This window comes from Setaria viridis, chromosome 9 (genome assembly GCF_005286985.2).
Source record: "Setaria viridis chromosome 9, Setaria_viridis_v4.0, whole genome shotgun sequence".
In the NCBI taxonomy this organism is placed as follows: domain Eukaryota; kingdom Viridiplantae; phylum Streptophyta; class Magnoliopsida; order Poales; family Poaceae; genus Setaria; species Setaria viridis.
The window spans coordinates 41,100,628-41,118,952 of NC_048271.2; the positions used below are offsets into that span (position 1 = coordinate 41,100,628).

The following is an 18,325-nucleotide window of genomic DNA, read 5'->3' on the forward strand; positions in this document are numbered from 1 at the left end:
AAAAGAGAAAATTTCCTATATGGCACTAGATAAAAATCTGGTTCCCTATATGACATTAGAAAGTTTTGCCTCCCTTATTTGACACCAGGATTTATTTTTCATTCGTTTTATGACACTTCCGTTCTTTATTTGGCACTGGGATTTATCTTTCATTCCTTTTTTTACACTTCGGTTAGATCTGTTAGGAACTTCCATCAAATTCACTCTCAACATGTACCAAATACCCCTAAAATTTCTACTCTCATCCCGGACAATTCCTTTGCGAGCTACCCGAGTACGGTATTCACACTGGTGATAGGCTGATGATGTCTCAATGACGAGTGAGGTGAAAGCAGTGGGTTGAGACCACAGCCATGCCGTGAACTCATGATGCACCTGGCACTCCGGCCTAATTGGTTCTCATACACATACACGATAGCCTATAGGATTTTTTTTTCTATACAGGACATCAATGCTGTAATGTTTCCTTTTGAGAATGCATGTTCGTGCTCAATGCTGGAATGGGAGGATCATTAATCTCTAATTTTTTAATGAATAATTATTTGGCTAAAGCTATCGGAATTTGCAAACATAATGTGCAGCTATTATTCCATTTTCATTGTTGCACGTGCTATATATCCCACCATATATCACAAGGACTTCTGGATTTTGATGCAGCCGCAAGAAACTCACCATAAATCATTATATAAGATGAGAGGTAAAAATGTCTTTTTAGGTGGGACTTACCGGCCAAACTAATAGAAGTGCCAACAAAGGAATGAAAAATGAATCCTGATGCCAAATAAGAAATATAAGTGTCAAGAAAGGAACGAAAAATAAATCATGGTGTTAAATAAGGGGCAAAACTTTCAGTGTGGAACCGGATTTTTATCTGATGAATTTCATCGTATTAAAATGGGTCACCGCCACATCAGAAGCTGGGCTCATTGACAGCCCAAAGTGTAAAAAAAAAAGAAGCGCAATCCGCACGAATAAAACCTAGATTGGGATCATCTAAAAAAACCTACGATGGGCCGGGCCGAGCCGAGAGAGGCCAAGACCGAAAAAAAAATGAAAGGAAGCATACAGGCTGAGATGGACGCGGCCCGCTCTGGTGAGTGAGCGCCTGAGCGGGGAACTCCACCTCCTCCTCCTCTCTCTCTCTCGCCGTTGCTCCGACGAGCCCGCCGCCGGCCGACCCCTCTGGCCATCTCCTTCTGTCGGAGAAACGCACCAAAGGCGGCCGGTCGCAAGAGAGCCTCCCCGGTCCCCGCGCCGCACGCCTTCCTGCCTCCTCTCCTTCCCGTTCCCGAGCCTCCTCCTGCTCCCGGGCCCGTGCGGCCGTGCCTGTGCCCAAGCGCGTCGGGCCGGCGCGCCGAACCGGCCTCCCGCTTCACCCCACCGAAGCTCGTCAGCCACGCGGAGGGACTCGTTTCCTCTCAGAGTCTCAGTCGTCTTCGGTGCCCACGCCCTCGTCGTACTCCAGGGGTTAGGTTTAGCGTGGAGTGGAGCGGGGATCAGTCCAGACCTGGGATTCAATCCTTGCCCTTGGTAAGGAACCCTAACTTGCTTGGTGGAATTAGTTTAGTTCTGCTACGGTAGCTGTGTACGATCAAACATTAATCTCTTCTTAGCTCTTTATGGTAGTAGAGGATTACTTTGCTGCATGATGGAGTACTAAACCGCCCCACTAAACCTTGCAATGAGTGCTTTCGCAGCTGCAAGGCACAACCTGTTGTTGCACCTCTGCTGCATTAGTCCAACTGATTAAGTAGACTGTTGATCGATCTATTCTGACAAGAATTGATCCTTGGATGCTGCTTGGTTCTTTTGTGCGTCACAGCCACACGCTGATTTTATTTTATATGGTGTTCGATGGTTTTAATGTATTTTGTTTTAGGTATTCTTTAACGAATCTGGACTGGATATTCGCAGTAATAAATTTGATTCATTCTCCCCCATGTAGTTTTAATTTGACGTAGAAGCTGAGCTGCAATATGACCAGTAAGTAGTTGGAGATTCTGTAACATACTTGTAGTCTTAGCTATCAACAATAACGGAAATAAGCTCCTGGGAAAGTATTAGATGTTCTAAATTGATGCAGCTTCACAGGCGACTGTTCGTTATAAGTAAGCATCTTTCATTTATTAGTATTAGCTCGTTTCCTTACCATGTCTCTGACTTGTTTATGGGGAAATCTAGTTCCAACTACTTCTAGATGTATTACAGCATTTACCCTATTTTTTAAAAGAAAAACACTGGAATCAAATCTCATAGGTTTCTTTTTGAAAAGCACTTGTACTGAACAAAAGGTAATGGTACTGCATTCCAAATTAATCCTAAATTTCTGCATTACTCAACAATGCACTTTGCACTTTTGCACACCCGTAGACTGCAATCAGTGGACATTAATGAGAAAAATGGACTTGATGGAAAGTTTTTTTTATCTTGTCTTTAAGGTTCTATTACCTATATTAGTGAAATTAGAAGTTGTAGACTTGGTTACGTGATGCTAGAAGTGTAAATTTGCCTCCCTCTTTCCTTTTCATTTTCTTACCTTTTATGATTAAAAGCTTGAGGGGTTGTTGAAACGTAGGGCTCTCATAGGAATTCAATAGGATTCTCATAGGATTTTCTTTTCTTCCCAAACATCGTAATGCCAAAATTTTTTTGTTTGGTTCACCAGCATCACAAACCAAACAGACCTTAAGTAAATATGCTATATCAATATAGAATCTAAATTTCAGTTATAATTTGCGTAGAAAAAATTGCAAGTTGACCATAACAACCGAGTACCTGCTCTCATCAGATCACTTAAGTAATTTTGAAAGTTTTGTTGCTGGGTTTTATATGTTCCTTTGTCGGCCTTTTTCAAGTTTCCCTTTTTGATGTTGTAGGATCTAACTTTGTGCATTTTCATTATTATTGTTTGTCTTTATAGATGGATTCCGCAGCTCTTCAATATGAAAACCAAAAGTTGTTGCAACAATTGGAGGCACAGAAGTCTGAAATGCACGCATTGGAGGTCAAGTTCAAAGAGCTGAAAGATGAGCAATGTTCTTATGACAAGACTCTTATTTCTCTGAATAAAATGTGGAATCAGGTTCTTTCCTTTGCGTCTGAGAAATCTTTGTATGCACCTTTGCCAGTCCAACATGTTTCTCATCATCTATGTATATTACAGCTGATTGATGATTTGGTCCTGCTTGGGGTACGGGTTGGCGGCGATTTGGGCAATCTGCAAGCGCTTGACCATGAAGAGTTATCAGAAGGTTGCATCAAATTCTCTTTTGTGAGATCCATTTTGTTTCTGTAGTGATGTTTCTTTCCCTGATTGTGTGCTCATCGTTTCTTAGAATCTTTTGAGTCATGTCCTTCTGAGGAGATATTTCTCTTGAGGCTCTTGAAGTCCAGCAGTTTCAAAAATAACAAGGACAATAGCTTGTTGGAATTTGTTGAAGAAGCTCTTGCTTGCCACCATTTGGCAACCGTTACTTTGATGAAGTCCCTGCAAGAGGCAATTTCTTCACATCAGGCTAGAAGTGAATCTTTAACTTTAGCTCTTAATGGGCAAAAGTCAAATGAAGGTAAAAAAAAAGAAATCTTGTATCTTTTCCCTTTTTATTACTCTGCACCTAAGTTCTACACTCACTGTCCATTTGATTAAACCATATTTATTTTATTTAGATGTTTTGATTGCCCTTCAACATCATAATGATCACCTGAAAGAGGTGGTTGAGAATGCCAGTCAAGCTGTTTCTATTATTAATGAGAAGCACAAAAGGTATCTGGATGAGATTGAAACTTTCAAAAGCAACCATTCAAAGGAGCTACAGGAAATTAAGCGCATTTCAGGTGTTCAAATAATCCTTCCCTCATCCATTCCCATTTTATTCGGTCTGGGTGAAAGTTTGCTGCATCCACAAAAATACTTTTTTCACAGTTCTTGACTTCTTTTCGTCATATGTAAATGAACCGCTCCCTCCAGTTACAAATAAATGACAACTTTTGACTAATTTTGGTATATATTTGTGATACTTAGCAAACGTGTACTATCATGAAACTACTTCTCGATAAAAATCTACCAGTATCATTTTCAAATATCAAAACCGAACACATAAAAAGTAATTTGGAACCAAGTTTGGAATGTTGACTTACCCTGTGACTGGATGGAGTATATGTGAATGTGGGTTGCAAATTGGAAGGCACCAAATTATTATCTTTTTGTTGTAAGTTAAAATTTGCCCTATTATATGAAATAAATCCTGGTTTTACAATGGACCTTTATGTGATGCTTTGCATGTTTATTTAGCAGGCTATTCAATCTGTACTAATATTTGTTTGCACATGAATGAACACAAAATAAACGCAGACCAAATTTCTGTTGTGCATGAATTAGCACAAAATAAACGCACACTAAATTACTTAGTCTGGTCAACATAGTTTTGGCTAACCTGGTCTATAAATGAAACCGACCCATAATGCATATGCATTTAATGGATTTCAGGTGAGCTAGAGGAAAGCATGGCAGAGCTTGAGGAAAGTCGACGGAAGTTGGTTGTGCTCCAGTTGCAGAAGCATGGTTCTGTCATGGATGCATCCGGTGTGAATGCTGTGAATGGTGGTATTTCTACTGATAAATCTTCAGACCAAAGTATGAGCTGGCAAGACCTCAAAGATGCTGTTGATGCAGCTAAGGTACTTGTGAACTGTAGTCAAACGAATCTGCAATTTTCTTGGGATGGATGCTCTTTAGAAGTATTATCTTCTCATGTTTTTTTCCTTTTAGCAGTATGTTTGATCTTTTACTGCTAATTTGCGGACTTTCCCAACTTAGGGCAGACCCTTGCAGGAAACCGTCTATTAGAACTCCATCAGACTCAAGAAGATAATCTAATACTGTCCAAGGAGCTAGGAGATCTTGAGGTTGGTACCTTGATTTGTAGTGGATGTTGACATGTATTCGTATTTTTAGTTGGATCCTTGTGTTCTTATTTCACTGTGCTATGTATGCAGGGGCAATTGAAAGATGAGAACTATGTTTTAGCATCAAAACCATACGCAATTCTTAATGATCAATTGCAGCATCTAAATGCTGAGATAGAGCGCTATAGGGGGTTAGTTGAAGTTTTACAGGTATGATGTCTGTCCTCTGTTGTACTGGCTTGCATTAGTAAATATTCCAGTTTTTCTTCATTGTGTGAATGTAGAATGACAAGGACCAGCTCATGCAAAAGGACAAAGAAATTTGTGCAAAAGCAGAATCGTTTGACAGTATTAAACAAACCATTACCATTTATGAGACGAAAATTGAAGAACTGGAAAATCAAATTAAGATATTCATGTCTGAAAAGAATGATCTTGAGACCAAGGTTGAGGAAGCTTTGCAAGATTCAGGTAGAGGGGACCTGGCATATTGCTTATATTTATTAGGGAATCAGTAGTCATCTCTTGTTGTAGAATGTGATACACCTTGTTCTCATTTCTCCTGTTAGGCAAGAAAGACTTCAAGAATGAGATTCATGTTATGGCTGCAGCACTCTCCAATGAGCTGCGAATGATGGAGAATCAGTTGAGTAGATCAAAGGATGCGGCTTCTGAAGCACTTGCATTACGTGAGAAAGCGGAGTCATTAACATCATTGGTAGCTAAGAAGGTCTATATTTGATCTGGTTAACTATTCCTCTTGCATTTGTATTTTCTTTATTCTGCCTATGTCTAATTGTTTTGTGATCTTAGCATGCTTGTGAATGCTGTTTGAAGCTTACCCTGTTGGAAGTTAGCCTCCCATGCACATGCTGGTGGTTCCATGCTATTCTCCATCTGGTCCTTCAGTTTGTGATTTTGGATTTCCCCTGAGTTTCTTTGGACATACATTTTCCTCAGTCATCTTTCTGTTGTATACATTTTTTTTTATCGAACACGCAAGAGAGGTGCATATCATTATTCTAAAGAAGAAGAAAGGGTACAACCCTGAGTGCACACACCCTTATATCTCAGTGTAATCCATGGAGCAATAGTGCAGTACTTTCGTTTTGTTCATCACTGTGGAGTGTGAATTATCCACATAACTGGCTAATTTGAGAAGATGATCATCTGAGTCGTAAGCAGTATTTTCAGAATAAGAGCTGGCATCAGTATATGCTTTATTAGATCGTAATGACTATGTTTGAGTATTAACCCTAGGGATAGGATATCTTGTGAGCATAGAGCACTGCATGTAAATAATGGGTCTGTATTCTGGAATATTGGCTTTTTGGATCACTTGAAATCATTATTGGTTTACTGAATTCTGATTATCATATGCTTATGTCAAAGCAGAATTATATGTGGGACCACTGTGTGGTAGATATATGTATACTTTGATGCCATTTTGCGCAGTTGGACATCTAAAATTCTTATATGTTGGTCTTATGTAAACTTAAAAAAATGTTTCTTAGAGTTTGTATGTTGAATTATTGTTCTTTATTTTTTGCTCCTCTTCTGCAGACATTGTAAAGAGCTAGCAAAATATCTAGTACATGTGATGAAAATATGTTTAATTTTCAGATTGAGGAGCAAAAGGAGATATCTGATAAATACAACTCACAACTAATTGAGATCAAGTCCCTCAAAGCATTGGTATGGTATCCTGAAAACATCTCTGTTTTCTTTAAGGTGGTGCTAAGAGCTTGAGAAATTGATACATTTGGTTTCTCCACGAGTTGTGATACTTGTATGGAAGATATCAATAGCAAATATATCAAGTTTTGTCATAGTGACTATGAGAACACACATGTAGTGTGTCGGTGTGGCCAACCATGGCTTGAATCCTGGATCTCACAAAAAAGGCCAAGAGCTTGGTCTCACAATAGCACTTGGTCTTTCAATTTTGAGTAACAATATGTAAGTAGCTTTGCAGTTAGCTTGTAAGCAATGCTCTTGCACGATCTGTGTGTTTTGCAATGATAATAGAGATCCAGCATATTAGGTTTAGGGAAATGGTTGGAGCTGGACCATCTATTCACTGTTGAATGGCTTGATTGAATTATATCCTTTTTCTATTTTAGAAACTAAAGTGCAATTAGCATACATGAATGCAAATTTTGAGTACCAATTCTGGTGAAATAAAGTTGCTACTAAAAGTGGTCACATGTTCTTCGTTCTTACTTTGTCAATGAAGTTTCAATTTTTAACAGGTTGAGGAGTTGGAGAAGGAAAAGCAGGAGTTGCAATTTATTGCAGATATGTACACAAAAGAATGTTCTGAGTCAAGGTAAAGTTGGCTATTATTTTTAATATCGATTTTAGATTTTGAAAATATATGCTACATTTAGAATGATTTGCAATTGTTATGGTCAGTTGTCCTCATAATTGTATTCCTTTTTTTCTAGTTATTTGATGGGATTTCCGGCTATTGGAGTATTGGGTCAAAAATTTCAATAAGATATATCTATCTGCTTTAAAAATAGATCTATATTCCTCATGATTGGATAGTATATAAAAAGTATATGTGACTACTTTATGATTCTTTGAACTTTCTTCAAAGTAACATTTTTCTAAATAAATATATTTACTGTAGGGTCTATATTTGCATATTCTTAAATTAATTTTCATTTATGCAACAACAACAAAGCCTTTTATTCCCAAGCAAGTTGTGGTAGGCTAGAAATGAAACCCAACACGAGCCAAAAAAATTCAACAGGGTAATAAAACCCAAAAAGGGGTATTAGTAACAATAATAGTAGTAGTGGTAGAAGGGGACTGAGCCAGGTTATGGTTTAAGCACCTTGTTAATATTTAAATTTTATTATCTTTATTTTTGTGGCACATGTTTGGTTATCTAGTGTGCTATCTTTGAATAGTGACCTAGTCAAACATCGATCAAGCTTTTGAGGAAAAGCAATGACTGGTAATTTGACTTGCAAGTTGCAATGAGGTGGACTCGTAATAGTCCTCCAAATGTTGTTGCTAACTGCACAAAGAAAAATATAGTTCAGAAAATTTACGATGTAAATTTAGAAAATTAGAAGGGTATGGTCATGGTACTGCATATTTAGTTTCAATTTGTCTGGGACAAACAGTGTTAGATTGAGAAAGTGTACGTATAGTGCACATTACATGTGTATCTTAGTCTTTTGACATACATGTATATTTTATTTCATTCATTATATTATTACATCATTCTCTCTACACTTTGCATCTAGGACAATTGCTGATATTGAAGAATCAGAAAACCGAGCTCACAGTCAGGTTGAATATTTGAGGAGTAGTCTAGAGGAGCATAGTCTTGAGCTTCGAGTAAAAGCAGCAAGTGAAGCTGAAGCTGCATGCCAGCAAAGGCTTTCCTTTGCTGAAGCAGAACTGGAAGAGTTAAGGGCTAAAGTAGATGCATCTGAAAGGTTGGCTTTCTGCTCCAGGGAACAACTGATAGTTGTTGATTCTTTTAATTCAATTTAAAAATCATGCTTTTCTCAAGTTGTATCTTGTATGTAATACCCAGTTTAGTGTTATATAGTTATATGAACTATCTATATTTGCTGGGTGCGTCTGTGAAGTGCAGTGGCAGGTATTATTTTTGTGAATCCAGTGAATATTAGATTGTTTTGTGAACCTGTATGATCTGTTTGCCAGAGATGTTGTGGAACTCAAGGAGGCAATAAGAATTAAGGAGGCTGAAGGAGATGCCTATATTTCTGATATTGAGGTTACTTATTTTTCTTTTCTTATCAGTACTTTTTTTGGGATATATGTGAAAGCCTATGATATTTGCATACAGACTATCGGTCAAGCATATGAAGACATGCAAACACAAAATCAACATCTTCTTGAACAGCTTGCCGATAGAGAGGACTTTAACATAAAGGTATTTATTAGTTCTCCTTTTAATCATTTTACATCAAAACTGCAAACTCGTGCCATATGAATTGGAGATAGCTGCCAGGAGTATCTTCATGTGACTGTTCACATGAGACTGTATGCTTTATAAGCTTAGATAGTCTTAGTATTTCTACCTTAGCAAATCAGAATAGGTACAAAAACCATCAACCATATTTTGATGTGCAATGAAGTGCGAACTGCTGGCAAGCAAGAAAAAAAGATCTAATGAGAAACGTCATCTACCAGTTTTATGGGTTTTATGGCGCATTTTGCAGAATATTGTAGTGATAGAGGCAAAGAGCTTCACTTAAAGCTGTTTGACTACCACACTGTCTATTAGCCAGTTATTGCTGGAGGTTATAAGCACATTAACCAAGATTACAAAACTCTGTTTGCTGTTTTGAATTGGCAAAAGCTACCTTTGCTTTTATTATTGGTTGCTATCAGTAACTTAATTCTCATCTTACAGCTGGTATCGGATAGTGTGAAGATGAAACAAGCTTGTAGTTCCCTTTTCTCTGAAAAGCTTATGTTAGAGAAGCAACTCCAGCAAGTTAATACTTCACTGGAGTCATCCAAACTGAAAATTTCCCGTGGTGAAGAGCAGGTAGTTTAGTATTTCTGTCATTATAATACTTCTTTTGCATAGTATTTCTGTGACTCACTATTATGTCGCAACAGTCTTAAAAAATTTTGTGATAGCAAACATCAACTCAAAAATGTAAATTGATCTTAGTGTTAACATTTGGAGTGAGCTAGTTTTGAAAATGGTTTTACAGATGAAGACTTGCGTAGCACAAGCTATAAAAACTTCAGCTGAAAATAGACATCTTACGATTAGCCTGGAAAGGACTGCGCTGGACATGTCCAACACAGAGAAGGAACTCAAGTGGCTTCGGTCCTCTGTTGGATCCTCTGAGAAAGAACATGACCAGACTCAGCAAAAGATATCTGAGCTGAGAATACTGCTAGAGCATGAGAGGTTAGTCTGCTGTTAAGCTTCTTTTACGAGTTGATCGTGCTATGCTGCTGGCTTCTCACCATTTTCACGTTACCTTTACTTTTTTTCAGGAGTGAGAGGCGGCGGCTTGAGGAACAATATGAAGAGGTGAAAAATGAAATTATGGAGCTGACGTCTGAGACTGAAGAGACCACTATCCAGAAACTCCAGGATGAAATAAAAGAATGCAAGGCTATTCTCAAGTGTGGCGTCTGCTTTGACCGGCCTAAAGAGGTAACATATAATGTACTGTACAGCTTATAATTTTACAATGACCTAAACCTGTTTCTTAATCAAGGTGGCAGAGATTTACACCATTCTTGCCTCCACAACGCTCCTGTTTTGTTGTTAATCTCTTGGATGTTGGATGGCCAGTTTTGCTGCCTAAGCTGACGAGGGTCCTATTTCTATGCTTGCGTTAACAGGTTGTGATTACCAAATGTTTTCACCTATTCTGCTCACCATGCATCCAGAGGAACCTTGAGATTCGCCACCGGAAATGTCCTGGCTGTGGAACCCCATTTGGACAAAATGATGTTCGGGAGGTGAAGATATGAAGCTTCTCCGAAGTGGGACTGACTTGGTGTTTGAATAGCACTGACCTGTGGATGCTTCTCCCTTGTGAATATTGTCATGTTCTCTTGCAAACATCTAGATCTAACTCCCATAGTGTGCTACTGATGCTTCGTGACCCCAAAAAGGAAAATAATAGGAAGAACGGAAGTTCTTGAACTTAATTGCAGTCATGTATGGTTCCTCATGGGTAGAGTAGTTTCTGCTTTGGTTTCGATGTTCTGCTTCCAGCAAGTGCTGTATCTGCTGGGACCTGGGAGTTTCAATATGATGGAATTCCGTCCTGCCTGCCAGCATAGTCAATTATGGACGTAGTTCCATGCATATAGCTGTTTTATGGCAAGCTATGATCATGTTTGTACTGTGCCAAAATGCAAAGTATCAGCGGCAAGCAAAAATTGTGGCGATGCTAAAATCAAGGTCCTTCCAAACCAGGTTACATTACATGGGGATATTTCTCTATCCACAATATATAAACAAGTGGCGCTTCAGTAATTTAGTTGCAACAAATGCAAATGAGTTGATCTAAGACAAGGTCTACTACATATGAAACTGAAAGCAGACTATTATTAGACACTTCATAAGCCAAGGATGAATTGCCACGGGCACAACAGAGCGTGCCAGTGATGGTGCCACCACTGCAGCAATGGAGGCGGTTCACCTCATGACGGGGTGCGGTGGCGGACGCCATTGACAGCCATCTTTTCACTGCCGTTCTCTCTGCGGAAGTTCATGCTGGGGAGGAAATTAGGAGATGAGAAGCTGATGTGCTCTTGATGAGCCATCATGCCACCCCCATTTGAAACACTTGAGATCCCAGAGCTTGTCGAAGGCGAGTGAGATGTGCTGTTTTCAGGGCATAGATTCCTGCCGAAGGCCATTTTGCGCACCCCACCTGTTGGAGTGTGAAGTGAAGGCAGAGCCTTCTCCCGCTGCTGCTGCTCCTGGAGCTCCTTTTTGTTAAGGAAGCGACCTCCTGGTCCACGGACTCGCTTCATTGCATGACAATGTCGAGATTCATGAAGATATGGCTGGGAAGAGAAGAAAAATTTCCATGCTGATTGATATATGATATCCCAGGAAAATGTGCGAACTGCATGATAGGTAGCAAAACAGAGCTGGCCAAGAATAATTGTGTGCGGAAGAAACAAATGTGGCATAAGTAAGGTGAAAGAAAAAGTACATCTAGAAACCAATATAAAGAATATAAGTGATTACTGTATCCAGCTTAATTTCCATGACTGTAAAATGTTGACCGATGCTTTCAGAAACGAAGTACTATAACAAAGGTCCTAGTGTGATGGTTACTAGATTTATTTGGTTACATGAATGCATGAGCCATTAAAATGGTACTAACTGCCAAGTTGCTCACTAATAAAGTATATATGTGGCAATGCTAGTGTTTATCAAGGAAGCTCGTGGGGAGAATAATAAAAGGACACACACACAATTGTTCTGTAAAGGAATGTGAATATGTTGAAAATTCTATTAGTTCTTTTATTACCAAGGGAAAATAGTGGAGTAGAGAAAACATTTTAGAATGGTTGTTTATACCCAAAAAGAAGTGAGTAACTTGAATTGTGCTACAAAACCCTTGGGCATGACGGTTCCACATACACTATGAGTAGACTCAATAGGTTTGGTATGCCAAAGAAGGGCGCAATACTATTAATCGCACTGGACTGATTCTGATTGATAACAACTCCCTCCGTCCCAAATTATAGGTCATTTTGGCTTTTATAGATCCATAGCTTGTGCTAAGTATCTGGACATAATGTATATCTAGGTGCAGAGCAAAATATATGAATCTAAAAAAGTCAAAACGATTTATAATTTGGGACAGAGGGAGTATATAATATCATGGAAAGTGTACTAACTAATTTAAAAGTGAAAGCAATGAGATTGCGTGGAATAGTAGATTGGATTGATAGAGGGATAGGTGTACATATATATAGGGGTGAGATCTATATATATAGGGGTGAGGAGATCTTGAGGTTTATAGAAACAGAACCAATCAAGATCTCCTCATATCCCTCTAACCAACCAGGGCAGGCCAGTGCTAGACGGCTGGGCTCAAGCCCAACACACACACACACACACACACGCATACACAACATATATATCTGTCTAACAAAAAGTCTAGTGCATCCCAAAGTGTGCAAAATCATGAATCATACAAGAGAAATTGTATGGAGCAAATGTGAAATGCTTTAGGCTTTACCTTCCGACCTTTCACCAGTTTATTTTGAGCCTCCAATTTTGCACGCATTTGCCGCCTCCTGAGGATAGCATGGTATTGCTTTGCATTGACAAATATGGGCTCTTCTGCTGCAGGTTCAATAGGCAATGGTACCCTGGAGTTTGTTGCACCATTAATTTGAGGACGAACCTGCATGACAACATATAAGATTCCACATAGAAAATTCAAATGTTTGTGTTTTGCTTATAAATTATAAGGAAAAAGGGTTTCATATTCTCATGTGTTTTGTTATTAAATTGGGTAATACTTTTATCAAATCCTATTATTGGGTTACCCAAGCTATTTTTACAGTAAAATCTAAAATCCAACTTTTTCGGACACTTTCCATTTTTCATTTGAAACCCAAAAGCATTTCTACACTATCCGCGGTGTTTAGGAAATAAAAAATAGCAAAGCACAAGCAAAACAGGTGGATCATTTTTGATATGCAAGTTTACTATATTTGTCAACGTGTGCACTGAGTGTACTGTACAACTATAAATCTAGAGAACTCACAATGGAATTTGAACTGTATCCTGTCAGGACCCCACCATAATATGGATCAGCTGTATAAGAAGCACAAGCCTGGAAAACAGATAGTGGGTAATTGGAACATAAATTCAAAGAATAGCAGAAGTACTGAAGAACTAATGGTCGATTATCTTACAAAAGGCTGGCTGTAGTCAAACTTTGGAGGGGAAAAATCAGCTTCTGGGTTGCCAAAGGACAATACAGATTTCACCATGCCCTGGTCCCGCTTTCCACAACTATCATTGTTTTCTGAGGGGAAGAACAAACCTGTTATACAATAAGTGATGCAGTAGAGCTCCACGGACAGTCTTGCTATCCATTTGTAGCGATACAAATTAATAAATGATTTTTCATAACTCAAATAATCGATTTTAGCACTATCGACAATCACCAAATTTTATCCTGATAGCTGAATAATACTTAAGCTTCTTAGACTGAGATAAAGGCAAATTTCTTTTAGGAACAGCAGAAGCTAGAATACAATAATTGATCAGAGCGCATGATAAGTCCTTGGTTTGGTGCATTGTGCACATAGTACATTTGGCTTTGAAGTATTGTTGGGATGGCATTGAGATCACATCTAGTTGAAGTATTGTTGGGATGCCATTGAGCTTACATGTAATCTCGGATCAAGATAAGGGAAAGGAACAAGGTACCAACACAACCAAATACATTTCCTGGGGATTCAGGCTAGAGTGGACCTTCCAGACTCTTACCACTCAGCTTCACCAAGTCACAAGTAACCAATTATTGCAAGTACAACAAAGAATTTAGTTAATATTTTTAAGAGTTGTAAACTATCCAACCAAGGTGAAGTGCAGAACCAAAAATCCAGGAACATTAATAGATCAAATAAGGCCACCAATAAGTTAAAAAAAAGAATGTATTTCATGCAGCATGCCTAGAATGATCTAACAGCAAGCAGAAGATTCTGATAAAAAGATTAATAAATTGGAGAGAGAAAAAGACAATTGCAGTATCTACTAATTTGACAGTAGAAAACTAATTTCAATGTGGAATACTATGGCAGTGTCACAATGGGAACCAATGTTGTGCACATTTTTAGAAGAATGACCAAGAGGCAAGATTGCAACACAATGCATGATTGTAACATATTCTTAAAGCTTAAAACTCAAAGCTACCGAAAATAATCAGAATTTGAATCCAATCTGGTTTGACAACTTTAATGTTTTATATGTATACAACGCACCATTATACTACAACAGCCATATTTGTAATAATCTGCAAACCTAGGGATCACATCTCAAATATGTTCTTTAAAAATCTCAAATTAGTTATAAAAATAAAAAAATAGGTTCATAGAGATGTATGACGTTTATGGAAATGCTTTACCGGATTGTGTTGGTGTGTGTTGTCCATTGAGGCTGCCGTCACTCACTGCAGATAAGTCTTGGCGAGACTGCTCAGATTTTGTTGATGAAGAATCTCTGTCAGAGTTGCTACAATTTAACTGCTTCATTGAATAACCATTCCCAGACAGGAAATCCTAATTCACAAAAAATGGATTGTTAATATCCACTATTGTATATCCTGTAATTCAGGATACAATACAGTACTAAACCAAACTGCTACTTACATAGTTGGGCATGGTATGGAACGGATCACCATCCATTTCTCGCAGAAGCATTTTTGCTATCAGATGGCATCACTCAAGCTCCAGAAGCATTTTGCTTCTTCCTGCTTTGGATAATAGAAAACATATTGAGAATAAATCACCGACACAATAATAGATTCAGCTGAACTGACACCTATACACACAACAGTGGTAAAATTTTGGAAGCTTGAGTTCGGTTACTAATTCTGTACCTACATGATTAATAGTTGAAAATGACAGAAAAAATAAATAAAAGGAACATTGTGAGACATCAATCATCTCCTTAGCAATTTTTTTTAAATTTACCACCTTTGTAATGATTTAGTTTAATGGAAAATCTGCAAGCTAATCAAGAAGAAGAGAAACAGTGCTGCAGTGTCCAGAGTAGAACACAACTTATCACCTCAAGTTTACCAAGAATTTGCTATTGATAGTTCAAGATACTCACTAATTATATTGTTTAGAATTTATTAATTCAAAGTGATATCTAATATGTACTATCTTCCCAACATAAGATTCTGTTTAATCATCAATGTTTTGGAGACCTATCATTAACCAGTGAATAACAAGTGAAATCCCACAGTAATCTGAGATAATACTCAAAGCAGAACACATTTGTTACAAATCACGTAAACGGTAAACCTATGCTGCTAAAGCAATTTCTATTCCACCATCCTTTCACAATCTTTTTTTAAAAAAGAAAAATTTCGGTTCCGTTTCTCCGATAGCAACAAAAAGCAACTACATCTGAAAAATCACTCAAGACCAGTACAGCCCACCTAAATTCAGCTTAAAATTCTTGCAAAAATAGCTTCAAAGAGCACTAAATCAGCGAAAGCGAAGGCGAGATTTCCAACCATATTCTGACACCCCGGAAGACTCATGTTATTGGTTCATTACCGAACCGAGAAAGAGTGGACCGAAAGGACGTGTTCCCCCAACAAATAATTCACAGATAGTTTCCAAAGATCCAGCTGCGAGAGCAAACGAGTAGATCGAGGGGGGGAGCAAGAATTAACAGGAACCACATCGACACAAAAACTGCAGAGCGATTGAACAAGAACAAGGCACCGGATAATCAGGAAGCTTGACTGCCGGGACCAACGCAATCCACTATAGGAAAGATTCACCGGCTAGAAACAGCAAATTTGAGGTGACTAAGAGGAAGCAGAAGCGAAGTACCTCTCCGTCCTCGCGTCAATCGAGCCCCCTTCTTTTCTCTCTCCTCTCCCTCTCCCTCTCCCTCTCCCTCTCCCCGAAAGATTAAATGACGAGGTCCCTAACGCGCATCCAAATTTGCATTCCTTGTATATATTGTCTGCTAGGTTCTTCTCTTTCTTTTCTGATTTGGGGTTAAACAAATATGATCTGGCACACTCTCATCACTATCATACATCGTCCACCAGAGAAACTGTTAGGCGTACACAGCATATGAGCAATTTATGGTCCACTTTCTTTTGCCTAAAAATGTGTTGCATTTGCTTAGATCGTTCGGTTCACTAGTATATTACTCCGAGGACCGAGCTAGGTTTATTGTTTAGATCTAATAACTTATACCAAAATCTATAGTGTTGCTGACATTATCATGGTCATTAAAAGAGTAATTGGCTGTGGTTATGTCACCTTTTATCATGAGTGAATATCCATGTAGCTTAAACAGTATCATGTGTTGTTAATTCGAACGAAGGTGGTTTGATGCTCATTGCCTCACCATTTTAACTGATCCTAACCTAGGAATGGGTTCTGCTTTATTGGTAGTTCAACTATGTGGACTAAAACAATGGCACATCTGCTTTTTCTAATTAAATGTCTTGATCATGTTTAAGAGAATTTGTTGAAAATTGTTTTCTCAATTCTTTTAGAAAACTTATTGTAAAATATTAAATAATTAAACTATCTAAATTACATGAGCGCATGTAGTTCTATAATAACTAAATAGTGACAGTGCAATAAATGTTTGAGAATTGGGTATTAACTTATGGATTCAAACCATTGTGCAGCAATTTTTGCAGTAAACATGATATTTTTGAAAGAACGCTAGTCCCAGTAATATAGCTTCAAATTTGACGCATTCCATCGAATCTACGGTGACTACAACTTTTCGAACTACTGAACGACAATGTGTGCCTATTTTATTATAAAGGTTATATAATGACATTTCAACCGCTACACATTATATTGATCAAACCATATGGCATGTTGTGCTAAAAGAAAAGGTTGCTATGCATGGAAGTTCTCGTCGAGCCACATCCTCTCCTATCACTGAGCATCAATATATGTAACTCGTAGTTTTTACTTTGAGGTAGGAAAGGGAGGTGCAGCTGAGATTTTTGTGCTCTGTATCGTTGGAGGGCAAAACTGGGATCAAATATATTATTGTCGTTAAGCAAAGGCACAAACGTGGGCAGGTTGGGGGTCATTATCGGAAGCGACACAAGGAAATTTGTTAAGGCGCCACACGTAATGGTAGGGCCGATAACTACTCGTAGACCCATGCTATGGTGGGTGCACTGGACTGGCCCCAACTATAAGAAAGCACTTAAAATCCTTAAAAAGATGCACGATGAAGAAAATCCTTAAAAAGATGCATGAAAAGAATGTTAAAATGAAACCTAGTGAGTTTTATAGTTTTATTGGTGTCGAAAATACGATAATTTATATTAGAAATAGATGCGCATAATATAGAGGAAAATTGAAGAAATTTGAAAATAGCATGCTAACTTCCCTTTTCCCTTAGGAAAAATTCGAAATGTTAGTCGGAGTATAAGAGAAAAGGAGGGACGAGCCTTGTTATTCAAATCAAATGCTCTAGAAAGTAATTCTCCAAGTGGTAGTCTCGCTCAATTTTTATACGCAACTAATATATTCCTATTTAATACTTTTTTATTAAACAAAAAATCCTAGAGAACGAGGAACTCTAAATTCTCTTGCACCTTTTGGTCCCTCGTGGATCTGGATGGAGTAAAAAAAAAGTATAATTCACCTCAGGTATACTCCTGTTAACTTAACATTATTTCAAACAAGAAATTGCTCTGAAACTTGTGCATGCCCTTCCTCGAGCGATTCTGACGATACGAGGTCTCATGGTCTGTCTGCGTTGGCCAGGTTGTGTGAGATCTATATGGGCAACCACACAAAAGGAGACAGCAATGAGGGGGGAAAAAGATGCAAAGCGCCAGCATGTCCCGCCTCCTTCTCTAACATCCTTTGTTTAATAACAATATGGATAAGATCAAACGCCTTTGTTGCATGTGCAAAGGGTATTGTTTTTTCCTTGAAAGGTTTTGAGGATGGTATCTTGTCACATGCCTTTTCAACTGTCGAACTTCAATCCACTCATCTTGTAGTGTCAACATCCAATTGGTATCTAGTAAATGTTATCTAGTGGAGTCATTCAGGTTCGAACTTTAACTATTTGATCCACTCAAGTGATCAAATCGTTTATAATCACGTTCTTTCCAAACCCAATTACCCAAATCATCCCCCTTCTCTAACATACGCATCACGAATCTATTTTGGCTGCACATCG

The 18,325-nt window shown here is 38.3% G+C and overlaps 2 protein-coding genes across 4 annotated transcripts; one reads left to right on the forward strand and one right to left on the reverse strand.

The window, feature by feature from the left end:
- Nucleotides 1–1,090: 1,090 nt before the first annotated feature.
- LOC117835314 (E3 ubiquitin-protein ligase BRE1-like 2) lies at nt 1,091–10,575 on the forward strand. Its single transcript, XM_034714672.2, has 19 exons — nt 1,091–1,530; nt 2,921–3,082; nt 3,164–3,251; nt 3,336–3,566; nt 3,667–3,834; nt 4,487–4,677; nt 4,822–4,905; nt 4,996–5,115; nt 5,190–5,376; nt 5,475–5,635; nt 6,529–6,600; nt 7,158–7,234; nt 8,166–8,360; nt 8,593–8,665; nt 8,738–8,824; nt 9,308–9,445; nt 9,618–9,820; nt 9,910–10,072; nt 10,264–10,575. The coding sequence occupies exons 2-19, from the start codon at nt 2,921–2,923 to the stop codon at nt 10,393–10,395; spliced, it is 2,532 nt and encodes an 843-aa protein (XP_034570563.1). The 5' UTR covers nt 1,091–1,530; the 3' UTR covers nt 10,396–10,575.
- A 234-nt stretch (nt 10,576–10,809) lies between these two features.
- On the reverse strand, nt 10,810–16,243 carry LOC117835315 (nuclear transcription factor Y subunit A-4). 3 transcript variants are annotated; one of them, XM_034714674.2, is made up of 7 exons: nt 15,979–16,243; nt 14,779–14,882; nt 14,535–14,688; nt 13,318–13,448; nt 13,167–13,235; nt 12,633–12,800; nt 10,810–11,442 (listed from the first exon to the last, which is right to left on the reverse strand). In XM_034714674.2, the coding sequence occupies exons 2-7, from the start codon at nt 14,827–14,829 to the stop codon at nt 11,074–11,076; spliced, it is 942 nt and encodes a 313-aa protein (XP_034570565.1). In that variant the 5' UTR covers nt 14,830–14,882; nt 15,979–16,243; the 3' UTR covers nt 10,810–11,073. The 3 variants fall into 3 exon arrangements, with proteins under 3 accessions (XP_034570565.1, XP_034570564.1, XP_034570566.1); XM_034714673.2 differs by having other exon boundaries at nt 14,779–14,879; nt 15,979–16,242; XM_034714675.2 differs by having other exon boundaries at nt 13,318–13,430; nt 14,779–14,879; nt 15,979–16,237.
- Between the last annotated feature and the right edge of the window lie 2,082 nt (nt 16,244–18,325).